This window comes from Chlorocebus sabaeus, chromosome 23, assembly GCF_047675955.1.
Source record: "Chlorocebus sabaeus isolate Y175 chromosome 23, mChlSab1.0.hap1, whole genome shotgun sequence".
Lineage (NCBI taxonomy): Eukaryota > Metazoa > Chordata > Mammalia > Primates > Cercopithecidae > Chlorocebus > Chlorocebus sabaeus.
This window is the reverse complement of record NC_132926.1, coordinates 45,929,122-45,952,354: the sequence shown is the minus strand read 5'-3', so window position 1 is coordinate 45,952,354 and position 23,233 is coordinate 45,929,122. Positions and strand designations below refer to the sequence as shown.

Below are 23,233 nucleotides of genomic sequence, written 5' to 3'. Positions count from 1 at the left end.
AGGTTGATGACATACATTAAGTGGTATAAAAATAAGTTTGAAAATGCGCAAATTAAGCTGGATTATTCTTGATCTCTTAAACTGTACAGTCTTATGATAATGTTGAACAATTTCAATGTTTTGGAGAAGTCAAAGGAATATGGAGAACAATTAGAGACCTTTAAGGGAAGAAAATTCCTTGGCAGGCGGCTTTCTTTTTAGGAGGCAGTGTGTACAGTGGTTAGGAATATAGATTCTGCAGCTGGACTGCCAGGGTTCAATTCTCAGCTCTGTTTCTTGCTATCTGTATAATTAAGCAAGTTGCATTTAATTTCCGTTTGCCTGTTTTCTCATCTGTAAAATGAGAATAATGGAATTTACTTTATATGGCTGTTTTGAAATTTAATGATTTTTGGTTTCTAAATGTAAAGTCCTTAACAGTACTTGGCATAGTGAGTGCTCAATAAATGTTAGTGGTTTATTATTATTATTACCATTATCAAAGGAATATTGTGGTTCCTTTGCTTAAGCAATTGATTTTGTTTTAGAAAGGAAGCTGTTGAAATTATTGAAGTACCTGTTGCTATATTCTAAGAAAGTAAAATGTACAGACATCTGCCTCTGTAAGTAGCCTTTTAAGATCATTCATGCCCCTCTGTTTCTTTAGGCGGTAACAATGCAGCCCATGTTTTATGCCTTCTATAGAGAATTTCGTTTAAAATGAAACCACTGAAAATTGTCGACCACCATTTTATACTAAATGGTGAGTAAAAGGTCTGATTTTATCTTGAAGAATGAAACTAAAATTCTAGGAAAACATTGGCTTATAGTAACTGTAAACATGCATAAATTGTTATAATGAACAAATAATGGATCAAGTGTGAATGGATAAACAATTTTTCCCACAAAATAATTCAGTATCATGATATGACAGTCTTTAATTTGACATTTGTGGCATTAGCATTAAGTTGTTTTTTTTTGCAAAAATATAAAAATGTATATACATTTTTCCAAGGACCTCTGTTAATTCTTTGATAGTCAAACTTTTCTTACCCACCCCCCAAGAAAGAATGTCTTGCTTACTGATTACTATAAAAGTGGTAGATTCTCCAAGCCCAGTGTTCCTCATCCGTGCATCAAGACTACAAAAAAGCACAAACTAATACATAGAAAACATGGAGAATCTTATAATACTGAAGGAAAGATTACATGTTATTCCTTCTGTACAACATTTACAAACAGGCAAAACTATAAAAGACATCACATTATCCCCATGGGTCTTGGGGACAAACAAAACCTCAAATATGTTGATGCTTATGCTGCTTGCTGTCCCCTGAGTAACAGAGTTTCTAACCCAGGAGCCTCATGTCCTTTGGCGACATGCAGAAGACAGTAACAGACTAACTTGTAAGTGGGGTAAAATTAAATGCTAGATCCTACATTGTTTTCCATCATTTTTATAAACTTTGGAAATCTTGCAATTTTTGCAAAATCTGTAGTCTCACTCATTGGTTCATGAGCCATTACGGTGAGGGAGACACTTGTGAATAGGGACTGATTTTATAAGTGATCAGTCACAAGTATGTTTTAAAAATATTTTAAAAAATTGAAATAATCATATAGTAAAGCACACAAATTGTAAGTATACAGCTTAATGAACTTCTGCATATGGAGAAGTCATCTGTAGAAGTCATCTTCTACATATGCATGTCATCATCACCCAGATCAAAATATGGAAAATTTCTAGCTCCCTAGAAGGCTGTCTCATGACCCCTTTAGTACTCTTCTGGCCTTGATGGCATAGGTTAGTTTTGCCTGTTTTTAAATGTTGTGTAATCTTTCCCTAAGAATATATGAGAATTCTCCATGTTTTGCATGTACTAGTTCTTTCTGTAGCTGTGAAGTATTCCATTTTATGAATTTATTACCAGTATTTACCTGCTCTACTGCTGATGAATATTTGGGTTCCAGTTTGGGGCTATTATAAATAAAGTTGTTAGGAACATATACTTGTCTTTTGGTAGACACAACACTCATTTCTGTTAGATATATACCTAGGAATGGAATTGCTGCGTCATAGGGATCTATGTTTAGCATTAGTGGATACTGTCAAACAGTTTTCTAAAGTGACTGAACTAACGTATATTCCTACTATCAACATGAGAGTTCCAGTTGTTCTGTATTATCATGAACAGTTAATCTTTTTTTTTTTTTTTTTTTTTTTTTTTTTAAGTGTAGCCATTCTAGTAGGTACCGAGTGAGATTTTACTGTGGTAGTTTTTGTTTTCTTTTTGCATTCATGTGATAACTAATGATATTGAGCCCATTTTCCCATCCAATGGCTATTTTAATGTCGTCTTTTGTGAAGGATCTGTTCACATCTTTTGACTCTTCACTAGTGAAGTTAATTTTTATGATGAATTTTTTTTCCTTTTGTAACTTTGTAAGTTGAGACGTAGATAACGAGTACTTGGGAAGTATAGAAAACATTTTTAGAAATAATTTCATCAAAAGTGCTAAATTTTTTAGTCATTCCATATTTAAAGAGTTGAGTGTAAGATTTGCTCCTCTCCCTGTGCTAGTTATACTAGTAAGAGTTCTAGCTTTTTAAAACTGACACCTATTGTTCTTTTTGAAACTAATCTCTTGAAATTTAGTGGCATACCCATTCACCAAACTCACTGGCCTTTTCTTTGTTTACATTCTCTTTAAACTCTCCCATATGTTTAATCTTTTGCAGTACCATTGTATCTAGTTCTATCTTTTTAATAATGCATTATCAGTAACTCATTATCAGGAAACTCTTTCCTAACAGTGAATGCTTCCTAATATTTAGGTGTTTACTTACTGTTCTTTTCACTGTTGAAAACATATATATATATATTTGTTTCAGCTCTTTGTGCAAAATCTTAAATCTGTTTCTCATCTTTACCTGGCTAAACTTGTATCTCCAGTCATGACCTTTTCCCAGTGGAGTTTACCACCATCTCTACTGACAAAGCTGCCTTATGAGTGTTTTTAATTCTGTGGGTAGAATTCTCATTTTATCATTATCTTAGTCAACATGGGTTTAAAATTTGAAGTTATCTCTGATTTCAAGATACAGTTAATAGAAAAATGAGTGACCATTTATTAAGTATCATAGTGTGTGTTATGGCACATGGAATGGTCCAGGTGCTGAAGACTACTTCTTAGGAGGATTTTGTACTGTATTTGGGAAGTTAGGATATTATTTATGTCTTATTAATTAGTTTTTATTATAAATGTTCAATGACTGTAGCCTCTTCAGCAAGGGGTGGTAGAGGAAGTCTTCACAAAAGGGGATAGATTAGAGCCCATCATTAAGAATGACTAAGATCTCTCTTGGAAGACACAGATGGGCAGAGGGGCAGGGATTTGGATTGGATCAGAAGGTGTGTCTAGTGGAAGAGTAGTGGGCAAGGTTAGATTCTTGGTTCTTCTTCTTTCTGAATACTAATGATTGTAATTCATGTTTGAATAGTACGGTTGAGTTTGTAAAGCTTGTGTTAGATAGACATTATTTATTACTTCAACATTTCTGTGACTTAGGAACCATCATCTCTATTTTACAGAAAAGTTAATAGGCTTTGAAAAAGTGATACTAGTAAAGAACAGAATCTGGTGGGCACAGTGGCTCAAGCCTTTAATGCCATCAACTTGGGAGGCTGAGTCTGGTGTGTTTCATTTCTAGGCATATTTTTATTCTTTCATATCATAGATATCCATAAATAACAATTTTTTTGTTTTAAGTTTGATATAGACATCCTTAGAAAGGTATATATGTATTTTTACAAATTGCTTTTTTTACTCATTTATTTGATAAATGGACAGTATTCTAGGTCCAGGGCATCCAGTGGTTTTGAGGGCAGATGAGGCTACCTGCATACTAACATGTCATTGGGGAAAACATAAAGTAAATAAACAAAATTGATAATGTAATATCAGATTAGGGTAAATGCTTTAAAAAATGAACAGGGTTGAGGATAGCGAATATTGTGAGAATGGGCGTCATACTATTTTCAATCAAGTGGTCAGGGAATTCCTCTTTCAGGAGGTGACCTTTGAACAACTGAATTAATTTGAATGAGTATACTGCGTTAAGTTACAGGAGAAGAGAATTTCAGGGGAGGGAACATCAGATGCAAAGGCCTCAGGTAGAAATAACCTTAGAATACTTGAGAAATTGAAAGAAGTCAAGTGTGGTTAAATGCAATTAGGTAGGATAATGGTTAAGAAATGAGTAAGGAGAAGCCAAGGGCCTGATCATGTATGATATTGTATTCTGAATTCTGGTCTTGAAGCTGCTTTCTTTTTTTTCTCCCTCTTCCTTAACTGTCTCTCTGTTGCTCATACACATACTCTGTCACACATACGTACAGCACCCTATCTAGCCCCCCATTGTATTCTAGTGTTCATGAATAAGGTATCAGTCAGCCAGCCCTGTCTCTTATCTAGCCTAGGAAATGCTCTGTTCGTGTCTGCCTATATATACATATACATATACATATATATATATATATTTGTTTGTGTGCCTTTACCTTTGACATTTCCCATCTCATCTCAGGCAACCAAACCATGGTTTTACTTCCTGACCCACATGGATTTTACCATACATCCTTGATGTAGAGGCAACTGAGTTCAGCTCTTCTTACAGTTCGTTTAGTGTATAACACTGTATACTCTGTGACCTGTTAGTGACAATTATGCTTTCATTCTCTTTGTTATTATTTCTCTAGTTTAATGTGGCCAGTTTTGTTTGCCTAGCAAAAATCATCCTATATAGGGCTGGGCAAGACAAGGCACAAGGCATATCCATACACAAGGAGGATATCTTTACTTCCCTGTACCCTTCCCCACCATGGTTCCAGCATAGCAGACTGGATAGCTGCCAGTAGTTGATCAGCATCCAGAACTGTATCTGGTACTTTAGTAGGCTCTCAGTAAGTATATTTTGAATGAATCTATCGACTGTTGAGATTAAACCCTATTTGGCATAACTTTTTTTAAAAAGCCCCATCATGGCTATTCACAATACATGGGACGTAACAAAGAATCAATAATTATTTGTTGAGTGTATGTCAGTTTTAATTTACTCTGTGTGTTTACATTATCTTTATTTACTTATGTTATTGTCTGGGCTTTAACTGAGCACATATATTCTTTGCTGGGAAGACACAACCCAGACCAGAATAATATTGTTGCTAGAATTTTTCAAAGACAGATCTATAGCATTTGGCAATTTTAGGCACAAGAAAGGAAGCATCTTTTGTTACACCGTTTTTCCAAACATTATTCTTGTTACTTCAGTAGGTATTTATTGTCTGTGGTTGGCTGTGTAGTGATCTGCAGGAGATCTTACACATTCTTTTTATTCTTTATTTAGAGATGGGGTCTCACTATGTTGCTCAGACTGGACGTGATAGAATTCCTGGGCTCAAGTGATTCTCCCGAGTAACTGGGATTATAGGTGTGCGCCACTGAGCCTGGTTTTTACCAGCTCTTATCAGTGGAGTGCCTGTCACTTCCTCCTGTCATCATCAGGAACTTCTTAATGGTGCAGAATAGTGGTTTACCTGGAGCAGGCTCATTAACCAATATGCTTAAAGTATCACTTAAAATAAGCCAATAGGAATTATAAAATTAGAAACTGACCCTTTTAAAATGAATTTATTCTCTTTAAATTTATTCAACATACTTAGTTTTAAAAATAGATACTTGCCATTTTACTAGCAGTTATAATGATTTATTTCAGGGTTTGGTACATCTTATACAACCATGAATACAATCTGCATCTAATAATGTGACTTCAGTAGTATCATGGTTTTTGTCCAAACCTTCTCAGTCTGGGAAACATTTTTTAAAGAGAATAATGACCTTAGAGAAGAGCTGGATTTCTTTTAAGACTTCTGTTCAGATCAGAACATAATCACGTTCAAAACTGACATAGCATGTATCATGGATTTCAATGAATAAAAGTACTTCCGAATCAAATTTTAGAAGAGTGTTTTAGGGTTTAGTGGCCTAATCAAAGGTAGTCCAGAAGCTATTTTTGGATAATACATAGGAGGGTAGAGCAACCTGGTTTTGCTTTTGGTTATCATTTGACATTGCCAGTGTCTTACTTGTTCATATTATGGAGAAGGAATTGAGTGGTCGCAGAACTTTTGGAGAAAATTTATCAATTTTTTGTTTACTTCGTAATGCTTTTCTGTTCTTATTTAATAATAATATACCTTTCAGTTATATTAATTTAAATGTATATAAATTGAATTGCTTTAAACTAGGATCCTTTCCCCCTTTCTCTTTCAGGACTTGACCCAATGAAAGAAGCATATGGCATTTGTGAAGATCAGTGTCACTCCTCCCTTTTTAATTGGAACTTCCGCTTAGGACCTGTGTATGACGTTTCACCTGTGATCTGTTCTTTCAGTAGCCAGTGACTTTGAGTTACAGGAAGGTCTCTGAAGATTTGTATCAAATGACGTCAATGGCTAGCTTGTTTTCTTTTACTAGTCCAGCAGTAAAGCGATTGTTGGGCTGGAAACAAGGTGATGAGGAGGAGAAATGGGCAGAAAAGGCAGTTGATGCTTTGGTGAAGAAGCTAAAAAAGAAAAAGGGTGCCATGGAGGAACTGGAGAAAGCCTTGAGCAGTCCAGGACAGCCGAGTAAATGTGTCACTATTCCCAGATCTTTAGATGGACGCCTGCAGGTTTCTCACAGAAAAGGCTTACCCCATGTTATATATTGTCGTGTTTGGCGCTGGCCGGATTTGCAGAGTCATCATGAGCTAAAGCCGTTGGATATTTGTGAATTTCCTTTTGGATCTAAGCAAAAAGAAGTTTGTATCAACCCATACCACTATAAGAGAGTGGAGAGTCCAGGTAGGTCTTACTCCTGAGAAGAATTTAGAAAAACAAAAACAAAAAACCTCTCTTCCTGATATGCATGTAACTAGATTTAGTAATGAAAATGTTATATTAGCTTTGTGTTTCCATCTTAAATATTCTAATCTTGGAAGGACTATTGGATTTTGAGTTTAGCTGTTTATATGCAGGTGATGCAATTCATTATTCACTGTAAGCACCCATATATCTACTCTGCCTTTTCCTGTGGATGACCTGTCTCAGTTTTATTTAAAGTCTAAGCTCCAAGTGTGTACTATATCCCATTCCTTTTTGTCAAATAAAGAACTTTGTTCCTACAGTTATCATCCTTCTCTCCAGCATTGTTTTCCCTTTCTACCACAGTATTTCTGATAGCATACAGGCATGCCATGAATCTAGCCATCCTAAAATAAAACTTAAAAAAAATTCTGCTTTTCACCTCATTCACATAACCCAACCCCAATCACTGCACTGTTTCCACTGGTCCTTTTAGAGGATTCTCCATTTATATTATCTTTATGTTTCATTTTTTTCTTGTGACCTCTCTAGTTAGTCTTTCTTTCCTACCATTTAACTTGTCAAGATCACTAGTGACTGCCTTTTTATAGGTCAAGGGGTCATTTTTCAGTCTTACCTTACTGTCCGTTCAACTGCATTTGATACAGTTGATCTCCTTCCATCCTACTCAAAACTTTTTCTCTGTTTGGCCCCTAAGACAGTATGCTACCCTGGTCTTCCTACCTCACTGACTGTTCTTGTCCCTCTTTGCTGGTGTATTCTGCTGTTTTCACAGGAGTCAGTCCATGGACCCTTTCTCCATTTGTATTCTTTCTTTATGTGCTTTCATGCTGTCACATGTCTTAAGATTGTCTATAAGCTGATGCTCACATTTTGAAGTCAAGTCAGCTTCTCCCTTGAGTTTTAGACTGGTGTATCCAGTAGCCTACTTGACACTTCCACTTGAATATTTATTAAACATACCAAATGTAATATGTCTAAGCGAAACTTCATTTTTTTCCTCTGGTTTTCCCTGTTGAAGTGAATGGCAACAGCATTCATGTAATTGCTGATGCCCTAAACCACAAGTTCATCTTTTATTTTTCTTAAGTCCTGTATTTAAAATATGAACAAATGCTGTTTGCTGCACCTTCAGAATATATCTTGATAGTGTCACCTCTCATCATTTCTGACGCCACTACTTTAGTACAGTACATCATCATCATCACTTACTTTAAGTAGTGTCCTAATTGGTCTTTCTGTGTCTATTCTTCCCCTTAACCCATTGTGTTTTCTACGCAACAGCCAGAATGATTTTTTAAAAACATACTAAATCATGTCAGTTCCTACTGAAAACACTTTCAAGGCTGTCACACTTAAGAGATTTCTGTAAGACTCTGTATGACCTATCCTCAGAGTTCTGTGTTTGTTGGACTTGCCATACTCCTGTTTCCAGGCTTTAACTCTTGCTGTTTACTTATTCTCCCCCAGGATCTTTCCATGGCACATGTTCTCATTCCGTTCAGTCCTTGCTTAAATATCCCCATCACTAATTGACTCTGTATGAGATATTTATTTTGTTTATTGACTGACATGAGCAGAGTCTTCCCCTATTTCATTCATTACTCTATCCTTAGTGCTTAGAATAGTATATTGTTATCTGGCACTTGGTAGGTGCTACTCAGTAAATATTTTTTTGTAATGAATGGTATAAGCTGAGCTACTAGCTGAGTGCATTAGTCATTTATTGCTGCATGACAAATTGCCACAAACTTAGTGGCTTAGCACAATGCATGTTTATTACCTCACAGTTTCTTTGGGTGAGGAGTCCAGTCACACTTAGCTGGGTCCTTTGCAAGGCACTGTAATCAAGGTGTTGGTTAGGGCCGAGGTCTTATCAGAAGCTCAGTTAGGGAAGGATCTGCTTCCAAGCCCATGTGATTATTGACAGATTCAGTTGCTTTCACATAGCTTTCTTTATAGCTAGTTCACATTCATGACAGCTTCTTCAAAGCCAGTAAGAAACCGAGGGTCTTCTGGCAAGAAGGGCATTATATTCTTATGGAATGTAATCATACACACCCTGCCACCTTTGCCGTATTCTGTTGGTTAGAAGGAAGTGATAGGTCATACTCATACTCAAGCAGGGAGAATTAGCCAATGGTTTGAATACCTGGAGGTGGGAATCATAGTGGTCACCTTAGAGTCTCTCTGGGTTTCACATGGAGGTAATATAAACCCATTGTGGTAAAAAGACTGAAAATAACATTGGATGTGGAGACTAATAGAAAGGATAGCAGATAGCAGTGATTATGCTATCTGGGAAAGTTCAACTTAAGAGCTTTAGAGTGACTTTAGACCATTGGTATGATGTGATTCTCAGTTTCTTACTGAGTCCAAGGAGAGCTGATAACCTGAAGGAATTGATGAAGAAAGGAAGATACGAGGATTTAATAGAGAAGTATAGGCTGAAAAACTCCCAAGCTTGCTGTTTGCTAGGAGTAAGTCTAGGAATTTTATGTATTCCCCTATAGCCACAGTGTAACTAATAATCAACCAGCCAATGGAAGTGTCTTATTTTTTGTATACATTTTTCTCAGCTATGATGCATTCTATAGAAAAGACTGGGGCATAGCTCTGATGCTTTTAAATGTCTGAAAATTTCATGTTTTAGTAGTTCAACTATTGGAAAGAGACTATAGAGACCTCATGTTTTGCTCTGAGTCCAAACATCTTGGGGGAAGGGACAGATTACCCAGCTGGATTAGCTTGCTGACCCCCCATGATTAAGCAGCTATGACACAGAATGGATCACTTCATATTACCAGTATAATAAAGTAGTAGAAGGTGGTGGTAGTGGTAGTAGTAACAGTGACAGCAATTAATATTTATTGAGCACTGATGGAATAGTGATTCCTTCATGGGGTTAGAAAAGGGTACTGACATTTTATACCCCTTTCCGTTTACTTATAGGTTTATAGATAAGGAAATGAAGACTTAAAAGGGAAGTAACTTAGGCATACTCACACAGTTAGAATATAGTGGAGTAAGTTTGCAAAAAGATAAAAAGATGGAGGATAGTTGGAAAGAGATAATGAACATAAGAAAAATAGAGGGCCAACCTAGGTGGCCCTAGGTGTTTAGTTGAATACAGTGCTCCCTAAGCTTTTTGGCGCCAGGGTCCAGTTTCTTGGAAGACAGTCTTTTCATTGAACAGGTTGGGGGATGGTTTTGGGATGATACAAGCACATTATATTTATTGTGCACTTTATTTCTATTATTATTACATTGTAATATATAATGTAATAATTGTACAGTTCACCATAATGTCAAATTAGCGGGAGCCCTGAGCTTGTTTACCTGCAGCTAGGTTGTCTCATCCAGGGGTGATGGGAGACAGTGACAGATCATCAGGCTTGAGATTCTCATAAGGAGCGCACAACCTAGATCCCTCACATGTGCAGTTGGCAATAGGATTTGCTTTCCTATGAGAATATCATGCTGCCACTGATCTGACAGGAGGTGGAGTTCAGGTGGTAATGAGAGCAATGGGGAGTGGCTGGAAATACAGATGAAGCTTCGCTCACTGTCACTCACCATCACCTCCTGCTGTATGGCCTGGTTCGTAAGAGGTCATGAACTGGGGGGGTGTTTAGGGACCCCTGATGTAATAGACAGTATTGTCTAATGATTAGGACTGTGGGTTCTGGAGCCAGGCTTTCTGGATTTGAATCCTGGTTTTACCAAATACTACCTCAGGCCTTAACCTTTCTGAGATTTAGTTTACTCATTGTAAAATGGGAATAATACTACCTACATAATTGGTTGTTATGAGGATTAGATGAGTTGGTACATTAGAAAGTACTTGTTAAAACATTAAGTGGCCCAGAATCAGTTTCAAATTAAATATCAATTCTAATAGAATAATATATTCTGGAAATAGAGCATTGAGGAAGATGGCAGAGAGAAAATTTTCCAAGAAATAATATCAAACAATTCCCCAAACTGAAAATTGAAAGGACTCAGTGACCAAATAATCAGAACAAAGGATAAAAGAAGCCCCACATGAAATTTTAGTGTATCATAGATTAAAAAAAAAAAAAATTCTGTAAACTTCCAGAAAGCAAAGACAGGAAACATAAAGGACTAGAAATCAGAATATTGGATTTCTCAGTGCAGTTCTGGATTCTAGAAGAAAGTAAAGTAGTGCCCTCAAAATTCAGAAGGAAATGTTATCTGCCTGCAGACAAGCAAAAAAAAATAAGATTTTTGTACATGCAGGAAGGCAAGAACATTTAACTTTTTACTTTCTCTTGGGACACTAATAGAGGATGAAGTCCAGGAAATGTGATCCAGCAGTACAGAAGGGAAGTCCAAGGATTTCAGACTTGTAGGAGACTTGAGCAGTAACCAATGTAGGTTGGAACAAAAAGATGGAAGATCCCGGTCGGGCGCCTGTAGTCCCAGCTACTCGGGAGGCTGAGGTAATCCCAGCTCACGCCTGTAATCCCAGCACTTTGGGAGGCCGAGGTGGGCGGATCACTAGGTCAGGAGATCGAGACCATCCCGGCTAATACGGTGAAACCCCATCTCTACTAAAAATACAAAAAATTAGCCGGACGTGTTGGCAGGCGCCTGTAGTCCCAGCTACTCGGGAGGCTGAGGTAGAAGAATGACGTGAACCCGGGAGGCGGAGCTTGCAGTGAGCGGAGATTGCGCCAATGCACTCCAGCCTGGGCGACAGAGAGACTCCGTCTCAAAAAAAAAAAAAAAAAAAAAAAAGGGAAGATCCAAGGGAAAACATGGAGTGAATATAAATTATTTGATGATTTGTTATATCCAAGAAATAGTGATGATAGGCATTTAACAGATTTGTTGGAATTCTGGCAATATTAGTGGAATGTACTTAAATGAAGAAACAAGGCAATGGTTAACTTTAGTGAAAACACTGTTCAAGAAAAAGTAGACTCATAGTACACTTGGTTCAGCAGTGGATTACATATATATGAATACTGGCTATTGATTTAAGCAAAATGTTATATTTAACTCTATTTTGGAGATGGGAGTGGGATAGAATAATATAAGAAAGCTGCCTCATTTGCCCTAAGAGCAAGTCTACAAATAATATCTTAACTAATAGTAGCAATATAAGCATATTATTTAGCAGTACACAAAGTAAATGTTGTAAGAGATGGCTAAGAGTTTAAATTTGTTTTCTATAGAAACAGTATACGGGAGGGGGCTAGGAATTGCAGTTTTTGTTGTAATCTCTAATAGCATGTCTTTTTTAAAACTGTCCACATATTAACATTATTTTGGATGAATATAAAATAATTTTTAAAAATCATGTGCATAGATAATGTACAAGTAAAAGAGAAACCAGTAATTTTAGCATGCCTCTAAAAAAAAAAAAAGAAGCAAAGAAATTCATACTGAACTGAATTCCTGAGTAGTTATCTCACTAAGTCTCTCAGATTGCTAGCCTGCTATATGTAGAAATTCTTGCTGCCTAATGCCCTCCTCTCCAGTGGCAGCTGCCTCATTGTTGTGTAAAGGGAATAGCAGTTGTTAACACACAGTAGAACAAAACAATTGTAGTCAGATGTTAACCACATATTTAGTATACTAATGTGGTAGAATGAAATGAAACAATAGACAAAAATAGCACAAATACTGACTTAACAGGAACACTGAATCGTTGGGTACATCCCTACTTCAGGGAGGTGAAGTATGACTTAGGTAGCTTAAAAACAAACTCATTTTGTTGATGCTGAATGATAACGGAATCAAGTTGAGATTTTTCTAAGTGAAATTACATTGATAGATACAGGACAGTTGTTAATGAGATGAATTGTAAATGTTTGAAGAATCAGGTTTGTTTCAGTTTCCTGTAGGGAAAGATAATCAGATATTTGAATGTGATTGGTCACTTGGGTCTTTAGAGAAAGTGAATATTTGAATAAAGTTTATCTCTTAAAAATGTATCTGTTAAAAATGTTTAGACTTTGTTGTGTATATTTTCATTATGATCATATTTAGAAGACTGATTTTGATTGGAAGGCTTTTACCTAGAGCATATTACCATTTTCAGTATGGAAAACCATGCTGAGCAACGTAAAACATGAGATCTTTCAAACTAAGAAAGATCAAAGTGTTCATAATTGGAAATGTGGACGTTTTTAGGGCATTCACATAACAGGTTCCAACTTCACTCTGTAGTCTTAACTCCTTGTTCAGTACGTAGGCCAGCTAATTTTCTCATCTCCTCTGCCACCTTCCTCTTCTACCTCTTCTCAGCCCCAGCACTCCCCTGTGAAATCCTCCTGTATCTTTAAGGTTCAGTCAGGTATGTTTTTTTCTTGCAGTATTTTGTTTGATTCTCTGCTAGCTGGGAACACTCACCTCTTTTTAACTCCCATTGTGCTAAATTCTCTGTTTTATGGTTGTTTTTTAATATCCTTTATCTCATAGGACAGGAGTATGGTATCTTTCTCTGGATTTTCTGTCTTCCAGGGTACCTTATGCAGGCTAAATGCTTACAGAGTTTTGGATTTGGTTATTATCTAAATAGAGATTCAGGGCTCTATGAAACAACCCTTTCTAAAATTAAATTGTTTTAATAGGTTTACAGTTTTAGCTTTACATGAATCCTTTCTACCAACCCATTAGTGTGGATGGGGCATATGTTTAGTCATTCCTGACAAATGACTTTTGATTTTTGTTTTTCAGTCTTACCTCCAGTATTAGTGCCTCGTCATAATGAATTCAATCCACAACACAGCCTTCTGGTTCAGTTTAGGAACCTGAGCCACAATGAACCACACATGCCACAAAATGCCACGTTTCCAGATTCTTTCCACCAGCCCAACAACACTCCTTTTCCCTTATCTCCAAACAGCCCTTATCCCCCTTCTCCTGCTAGCAGCACATATCCCAACTCCCCAGCAAGTTCTGGACCAGGAAGTCCATTTCAGCTCCCAGGTAAGACTTTATTTTACTGATACCAAAAAAAAAAAAAAACCTAACAATCACAATTATTCCTACTGTGGGCCCTCTGGGTGAACTGTTACATGCCAAAGTATAGCTGTTCTGACTCTTTATTTTTTAGGTAATTGTTTGATTTCCAGAAGAGTTTAGATTTTATTTCGCCGAGTACCATATGTTTAAAAAATGGAAGTAGCCTTATTTGACTTAAATATTTTCTTATATTTTATGACACTCAGTACCATTTATTGTCTTTTATATAACTGATACTGTGATGAAAACTATGGCATTAAATTTAATCTTCAGAATGACTGTGTGAGATAGATATTCCTATTTTACCGATGGAAAAAGAAATTCTAAAGTAAATTTTAAACTTTTAAGTACCTTACCTAGGGTAGAGCTAAGAACTAGAGGTTCAGACCCAGGTTTGTCTAACTCTAAAGTCTATGTTCTTTCAACTTTACTGTGTGGCTTTTCAAATTATTTAAGACTGTAGAAGTTTAAAATGAGTCCTTGTTATCTTTAGTTAGATAACTGATGAACTGATTTCACTGGAGAAAGATAAGTAGATTTTGTGAAGTTCCTAAATTTTGTTAATGTCATGTCATATATGGACATATCATTATGTCACTGTCAAATATTTGAACACCTACTGCTGATTTGTAATAGCTGCATATGTAAGTACAGTAAGTCCTCACTTAATGTCATTGGTAACTTCTTGGAAACTATGACTTTAACTGAAACAGCATATTACAAAGCCAGTTTTTTCATAGGCTAGTTGATATAAACAAGCGTTAAGTTCTTGTGGTATATTTCTGGTCACAAAAATATCACTAAATTTATAAATAAAGACCCAAAATTCTTCTAATATTAAACATTGAAATAAATGTGAGCTGTACATATATTTAAGAAAGATCAATAAAAACAACTAAGACAGTTATTTACTTAATTATTCTAATTCACAGTCATAGGTAGCCAGAGCGCATTCCAGCAACTCAGAGCACAAGGTGGAAACCAGTCCTGAAAGGAACATGATTAAATCACAGAGTGCACTCACACACCCCTGCACTTACACTGGGACCGTTTAGACATGCATGCCAGTTCATCTAATGTGCATGTGTTTGGGATGTGAGAGGAAACTAGGGTAACCAGAGAAAACTCAAAACAAACATGGGGAGAATGTTCAGACTCACACAGAGAATGTCCCTGGCTGGAAATGGATTTTTTTTCTCATCAATGTCATAACAAAATGCAGCTGAACAAAACAATATTGAACAAAACATTATTCGAAGACCTACAGTATATCCTTTGTGATTTCTCTACTGCAGCAAAGTATCAGTTGGTAATACAGTTTTTTCTTTTGAAGAGAAGTTAAGTGCCAGCTCTTTAACTTGCTATTAGGAATTTGCTCAAAAACAAATTTTCATAGTTTATCTTAGATTCAGTGCTGATTGTAGTTCTGTGTCAAAATACATCCTGTACAAAACATTGGGATAAAAGACAAATTCGGTTCTTATTTATAGTTACTGAGACACAAAAGTATAGCTGTAGCTTTTGCGAAAATTTTCGACTTTGAGTGTTGAAACTCAAAAGATTTTCTGGTTAACATTTAGTTTCCTAAGGGAATTACCTAACCGTTTAATAGGATGCAACAGCCATGTTTGGATGTTGCACAAGCATTAGACAATTGCTGTTAGTATTGATGGCAAATTTTGAAGGGACATAGTTTTACTTTCCAGTTTTAAATGACAATATACAGTATGTACTGATCTTAATAATTTAAAGGTGTCTCTATAGTGTGTGTATATATATATATATATATATATATATATATACACCCAAATGAGGATTATCTGTCCTTCAGATTGATTTGTAATAGCTGCAGTTTCTCTGAACACATAAAAATAAAGGCAAAATTCTTGACCTTGAATTCTGTTTTACTGAATTTTAGGACTGATCCTTGTATCCTGGATTACCAGGGATCTGGGCTAAATAAACGGGGACTTGTAGTAGGTTTTCAATTGCTATTAGGTGTGCTGTCTGTTCTCCTTTTCCCTTGCCCTAGGATAGTATCCAACATTTTTGTGTGTGTGATGTTCGGTAATGAAGCTTGCTGGTAATCTTAAGAATTTTCTAAAGCTTTTAGAGTAATAATTTTGAGCAGAATGAAGATTTTAACTATTATTTTTTTCCTCTTAGCTGATACACCTCCTCCTGCCTATATGCCACCTGATGATCAGATGGGTCAAGATAATTCCCAGCCTATGGATACAAGCAATAATATGATTCCTCAGATTATGCCCAGTATATCCAGCAGAGGTAAGAGAAGTACTCACTTCATTTATTTTGTGGTAGTAGTTGTTTTTAACTTATTGGCTACTTTTTTAAAAACAGCTTTATTGAGGTATAATTTATGTGCTATAAAATTTTTCTGTTTTAAGTGTATGATTCAAAGATTTTGGTAAATACACAAAGCTTTGCACCACAGTCTAGGTTTAGAACATTTCCATAACTCTTTAAAAAGGTTTCTCTGTGTATTTGCAGTCTATCCTCCTATCCTCAGCTCCACATACCCTCTAATCTGTTTTCTGTACCTGTAGATTTTATCTTTTCTGAACATTTTATATAATTGGAATCATGTAATAATGTAGTCTTCTTTCACTTAGCATGTTTTCAAGGTTCATTCATGTTGTAGCATGTATCAATAGTTTGTTCCTTTTTATTGCTGAACCGTACTCCTTTATATGTATATATCCCATTTATTCGCCAGTCAGTGGGCATTTGAATTGTTTCCATATTTTGATTATTATAAACATTTGCGGCCGGGCACAGTGGCTCACACCTGTAATCCTAGCACTTTGGGAGGCCGAGGTGGGTGGATCACTTGAGGTCCGGAGTTCAAAACCAGCCTGGCCAATATGGTGAAACCCTGTCTCTACTAAAAATACAATAAAAATAAAAAATTAGCTGGGCTTGGTGGCAGATGCCTGTAATCCCAGCTATTCGGGAGGCTGAGACAGGAGGATCACTTGAACCCAGGAGACTGATGTTGCAGTGAGCTGAGATAATGCCACTGCACTCCAGTCTGAGCAACAGAGCGAGGCTCCATCTCAAAAAAACAAACAAAATCGCATGTAAGTCTTTTTGTGGACATTGTTTTATTTCTTTGGATAGATATCTAGGAGTGCAATTGCTGAATAACATGGTAAGTTCAACTACTTAAGAAAACTATAAAACTTCTCTGAAGTGGCAGTACCATTTTATATTCTCACCAGCAAAGTATGAGGGTTCTATTTTCTCTACATCCTCCTAACACCTATTATTGTCTGGCTTTTTAATTATAGCCATTCTAGTGGGTGTCAAGTACTTATTGTGGTTTTAATTTGCATTTCTCTAATGAGTAATGATGAGCATTTTTTAAATGTACTTGTTGGCCATTTATGTATCTTCTTTGATGTGTCTATTTTAAATCTTTTGCCCATTGGGTTGTCTTATTGAGTTGTAAGAATTTTTTATATATTCTGAATATGAATCCTTTATCAGATACATGATTTGCAAATATTTTTTCTCAGTCTGTGGATTTCTTTTCATTTTCTTAATGATGTCTTTTTGAGGTGTAATAGCTTTAAATTTTGATGAAATCCATTTTGTCAGTTTTTTCATTTCTAGATTATGCTTTTGGTGTTGGATTCAAGAAATTTTTGTTTGTCCTAAGGTCATGAAAATATTATTTTATGTTTTATTTTAGAAGTTCTATAGTTTTAGCTCTTACATTAGGTCAGTGGTTCCTTTTGAGTTAAGTTTGTGTGTGGTATATGGTAAATGTCTACATTAAGTTTTTTGCATATAGAAATCCAGTTGGCTTTACCATTTGTTGAAAAGAGTATCATTTCTTTGTTGAATTAATATCTTTGTCAGAAATCAATTGACTGTAAATGCCAGGGTTTATTTCAGGACTCTGTTTACTTATATATCTATACCTCATAGTCTTGATTACTAAAGCTTTCCTATAAAGGTTTTTCTCCCTAGTTTTTGTTGTTTTGTTTTGTTTTTAATTTTTAAATTATTTATTTATTTTAGAGGCAGAGTCTTGCTCTGTCATGTCCAGACTGGAGTGCAGTGGCGTGATCATAGCTCACTGCAGCCTCAAACTCCAGGGCTCAAGTGCTTCTCTGCCTTAGCATCCTGAGTAGCTGGGACTACAGACATGCATCACCATGCTTAGCCAGTTTTTTTGTTGTTGAGATGGAGTCTTACTGTGTATTTTTTTTTTTTTTAATTATGGCAAACTATACATAACATAGAGTTTGCCATCTTAACTGTTTTTAAGTGTACAGTTCAGTGGCATTAAATCCATTTATAATGTTGTGTGACCATCACCACTATCCATTTCTGTAGCTCTTTTCACCTTGTAAAATTGAAACTATACCCATTAAATAAAAATTTCCTATTCTCCCTTTCCACCAGCCCTTGGCAACCACCAGTCTACTTTCTAATCCCTATGATTTTAACCACCCTTAAGTAAGTACCTCATATGAATGGAATCATACAATGTTTGTTTATTTTTTGTGACTGACTTATTTTTCCTCAGGGCTCATCCATGTTGTAGCAATGTCAGAATTTCATCTCTTTTTAAGGCTGAGTAATATTCCATTTTATGTATATACCAAATTTTGTTTATTCATCCATTGATAGACACTTGGATTGCTTTCACTTTTTGGCTATTGTGAATACTACTACTGTGGACATGTGCATACACATTATCTCTTTGATATCCTGCTTTCATTTCTTTTGAGTACATACCAGAAGTGCAATTACTGGATTACATGGTAATTATATTTATAATTTTTTGAGGAATAGCCATACTGTTTTCCACAGTGGATGTACCATTTTATATTCTCAGCAACAGTGCACCCAGGTTCCATATTCTTCACATCCTCACCAGCACTAGTTTTCTATTTTGTAGACATTGACCATTTTAATGCATATGAAGAGATATCTCACTGTGGGTTGTGGGTTGTTCTGTATTTTTTTTTTTTTTTTTTTTTGATAATTGACAAATGAAAAATTTTATATCTTTATGGTGTCATTGTGGCTTTAATGCCACTTTGAGACCTAAACCTCCTTAGTTTGTCACAAGTTTAGAAATATGTACTGCTATTTTATACGTTTCTTAAAACAGTGTGTTTTTATGCGTTTTCTATGTTTGTGATAATACTGAATGTGTGTTGTACTGAGTGCTCTGTATTCCTAGGAGCAGTTAAATTTCCAGACCCCTTATAGTTTTGTTAATGTTTATATAATGTCTAGAATTTATCAAGAAATCTCATTATGTTAATTTGCCTATAATTCATAAAAATCTACCTTCATTTATGATAAAATAGAACATGAATTTCTGGATTTGAATTCCTGTTTCTCTACTTATTTGCTTTGCAATGTAGGTAGTTTTTAAGTCTCTAAGCCTGAGGTTCCTCATTTATAAAATAAATAGGTATGATACACTGGAATTATTAATATGTTGATTAAATGAGACAATACATGTAATGATCTTGGCACACAACATTAGGCCATACACAATAAATAGTATGATTATTCTCCTTTTGAAAATATGGACTGTATTTACTCCACTTTATTCTCCTTTTGAAAATATGGACTGTATTTACTCCACTTAACCTTTTCCTTTTCTTTTCTCCTGATTTTCCAGAGATCATAGTGCCACTTGATAGTGTTATATGTTTAGATGTCCATTGGAATATAATTTGTGTCAGCCAAACAACTGAGCCCTTAATTGGAACTTGATACTCACATTTTCTCACTCTTGTAGATATCTTTTTTCACTAGAATTTCTTCTCATTTCAGTCAGATTATGTGTATTTTCTCCTTTCTTTTTGACAAGTGAGAAAAAGAAAATCAAAGTTAAATGGCAATACCTGGAACCACCTGTTAGCAACAATATGTTTTCTGCCTGAGCAGAGGCAGTGCTTTTCTGGTTCTTCTTTTCCTTTTAACCAAAATCGCCTTTTTAGTTTTGCCTAGCATTTTTTTTTTTTTTTTTTTCTGTAACCTTCTGCTCGTTCTTAGCTCTAGTCTTCCTGATGCTATTCTTATAACTTCCTGCGGCTCATTTGTACCTGTCTTTGGTTATGGGCCTCTACATGTATGAACTTTAAAATCTGCGCTCTTAAGACTTCTCTCTATGGGTTTACATTGGTTTATTTTCCTCTCTTCCTTCTCATCTGCATCCTTTGCCATTGAATACTCAGAATTGATTTATTTTCTTCTCATCTGAATTCTTTGTCATATAAAACTCAGAATTGAGTTTTAAAAGTTAAACTATTCTATTAAAAAAAAAAGTTGGCTGGGCATAGTGGCTCACTCCTTAATCCCAGCACTTTGGGAGGCCAAGGCAAGCAGATCACCTGAGGCTCAGGAGTTCAAGACCAGCCTGGCCAACACAGTGAAATCCCATCTCTACTAAAATACAAAAATTAGCCGGGCGTGCTGGTGGGTGCTTGTAATCCCACCTGCTCGGGAGACTGAGGCTGGAGAATCACTTGAACCCAGGAGGTGGAGGTTGCAGTGAGCTGAGATTGTGCCACTGCACTCAGTCATGGGTGACAGAGCGAAATTCCATCTCAAAAAAAAAAAAAAAAAGTTAACCAATTATTTTAAATTTCATACATAGATCATGTGATTACTCTTACGTTTTCCTTGGTGTTATTTTATTCCTGCCCCTTTTTTTTGAGACGGAATCTCGCTCTGCCACTCAGCATTGAATGTGGCAGCACAATCTCGGCTCACAATTCTCCTGCCTCAGCCTCTGAATAGCTGGGATTATCATATGCACGCGCCACCACACCTGGCTAATTTTTGTATTTTTAATAGGGACGGGGTTTCACCATGTTGGCCAAGTTGGTCTTGAACTCCTGACCTCAGATGATCTGCCCACCTTGGCCTCCCAAAGTGCTGGGATTACAGGTATGAGCCACCGCACCCAGCCATATTCCTCATTTTTTGAAAGAGAATTGAGGGTCCATGATTTGTTTGCTTGATTTCGGCTCCAGGAAAGGTGCTGGGATGTAGAACTTCCAAGTGTCTCTTCTATGCTTTGTGTCAATTGAGATACTGACTTTTATATTAATGAGTTTGGCCAGTATTTTATATTGTTTATAAACCTTTTTCTGTAGGCAATTCTGGCATGTAAAATTTAAACATATACCTCTATTTACCCAAAGAAAATGTTCATTTAGTTGTTTTTTTTTTTTCTTTCTTTCTTTCTTTATAAATAGACTTTATTTTTTAGTTCAGTTTTTGGTTCACAGCAAAATTAAGTGGAAGGTACAGAAAATTCTCACATACTCTCTTCTCCCACACAGGCACAGCCTCCTCCATTATCAGCATCCCTCACCAGAGTGGTACATTTGTTATAGTCAGTGAGGTTCCATTGACACATGATTATTATCCAGTGGGGTTCGTTCTTGGTTTTTGTACATTCTGTGGGTTTTTAACACATGTATCCACCCTTATGATATCATATAGAATCATTTTTTACCTCTTAAAAATTATCTATGCTCTGCCTGTTCACCTCTCCTTCCCCACAACCCCTTGCAAGCACTGATCTTTTTACTGTCTCTATAGTTTTGGTTTTTGCAGAATGTTGTAGTTAGAATCATACAGTATGTAGCCTTTTCATACTGGCTTCTTTCACTTAGTAATATGCATTTTAGTTTCTCCATGTCTTTTTATGGCTTGATAGCTCATTTCTTTTTAGCTCCTCCATTAAGGTTCTCTAGAGTGACAGAACTAATAGGATATATGTAATATATATGAAAGGGAGTTTATTAAGGAGGGTTGACTTATATGATCACAAGGTAAAGTCCCACGATAGGCCATCTGCAGTCTGAGGAACAAGGAATCCAGGGGTGGATCAGTCTGAGCGCCAAACCTCAAAAGTAGGGAAGCCGACAGTGCAGCCTTCAGTCTGTGGCCAAAGGCCCAAGAGCCCCTGGCAAACCATTGGTATAAGTCCAAGAGTCCAGAAGCTGAAGAAGTTGGAGTCTGATGTTTGAGGACAAGAAGCATCCAGCACAGGAGAAACATGAAGGCCGGAAGACTCAGCAAATCTGGTCTTCCATCTTCTACCTGCCTGCTTTATTCTAGCCATGCTGGCAGCTGCTTAGATGGTGCCTGCCTAGATTGAGGGTGGGCCTGCCTCTCCCAGTCCACTGACTCAAATGTTAATCTCCTTTGGCAGCAGCCCCACAGACACACCCAAGAAACAATACTTTGCATCCTTCAATCCAATCAGTTTGACACTCAATACTAACCATCATAGCACCAAATACTATTTCATTGTCTTGGTTGTACCACAGTTTGTTTATCCGTTCACTTACTGAAGAACCTTTTGGTTACTTCTGAGTTGGAGCAATTATGAGTAAAGCTGGTATAAACATTCATGTGCAGATTTTTTATGTGGGTGTAGTTTTCATCTCATTTGAATAACAAGCAGCACGATTGCTAGATTTTATGGTAAGAGTATGTTTAGGTTTGTAAGAAACTGCCAAAGTGCCTTTTAAAGTGGCTGTATCATTTTGCATTCCCAACTATGAATGAGAATTCCTGATGCTCCTCATCCTTACCAACGTTTGATGTTGTCATTGTTTTGGATTTTGGCCATTCTAATAGGTGTGTAGTAGCATCTCATTGTTGTTTTAATTTGCAGTTCCTTAATGACACAACATGTTGAACATGCTTACTTGACCAATCTGTAAGTCTGGTGGGTTCCCTGTTCACATCTTTTGCCATACTTTAATCAGATTGTTTTTGAGTTCTTTGTGGATTTTGAATTATAGTCCTTTATCGGATAGATCTTTTGCAGATATTTTTTTTCTTAATCTCTGGCTGGTCTCCTCATTCTCTAGACAGTATCTTTCTCGAGCAAAAGTTTTAAATTTTAATGAAGGCCAGCTTATCAATTCATTATTTAATGGATTGTACCTAAAAAAAAAGGCATGATCATACCAAAAGTCATCTAGATTTTCTCCTATATTATTTTCTAGGAGTTTTATAGTTTTGTATTTTACATTTAGGTCTGTAATCCATCTTGGGTCAGTTTTGTGAAGAGTGTAACGTATAGTCTAGGTTTACTTTTTTGATGTCCAGTTGTTTCCTGTATCATTTTTTGAAAAGATTATTTTTTTCTTCCATTGCCTTTGCTCCTTTGTCAAAGACCAGTTGACTGTATTTATTTGGGTCTGTTTCTAAACTCTGTTCTGCTCTTTTGATCTGTTTGTCCTTTTATTTCATCATGATCTTGATTACTGTATCTTTATATTAAGTCTTAAAGTCAAGTAGTGTCAGTCCTCTGA

The 23,233-nt window shown here is 36.2% G+C and overlaps 1 protein-coding gene across 8 annotated transcripts in view; it reads left to right on the top strand.

The window, feature by feature from the left end:
- SMAD5 (SMAD family member 5) overlaps nt 1–23,233 on the top strand; it is a 48,985-nt gene that overhangs the window by 13,615 nt on the left and 12,137 nt on the right. For 5 of the 8 annotated variants that reach the window (XR_005243511.2, XM_038007543.2, XM_008014538.3 and 2 more), the window contains exons 2-4: nt 6,310–6,881; nt 13,611–13,862; nt 16,065–16,184. Coding sequence is in view for 7 of the 8 variants with exons in the window: in XM_038007543.2 (XP_037863471.1) it covers nt 6,479–6,881; nt 13,611–13,862; nt 16,065–16,184 (775 nt within the window). In the remaining variant the exon portion in view is untranslated. Of the gene's footprint in view, nt 1–646; nt 743–6,309; nt 6,882–13,610; nt 13,863–16,064; nt 16,185–23,233 lie in introns of all 8 variants that reach the window. The other 3 variants (XM_038007540.2, XM_038007537.2, XM_038007542.2) reach the window with 1 other exon arrangement.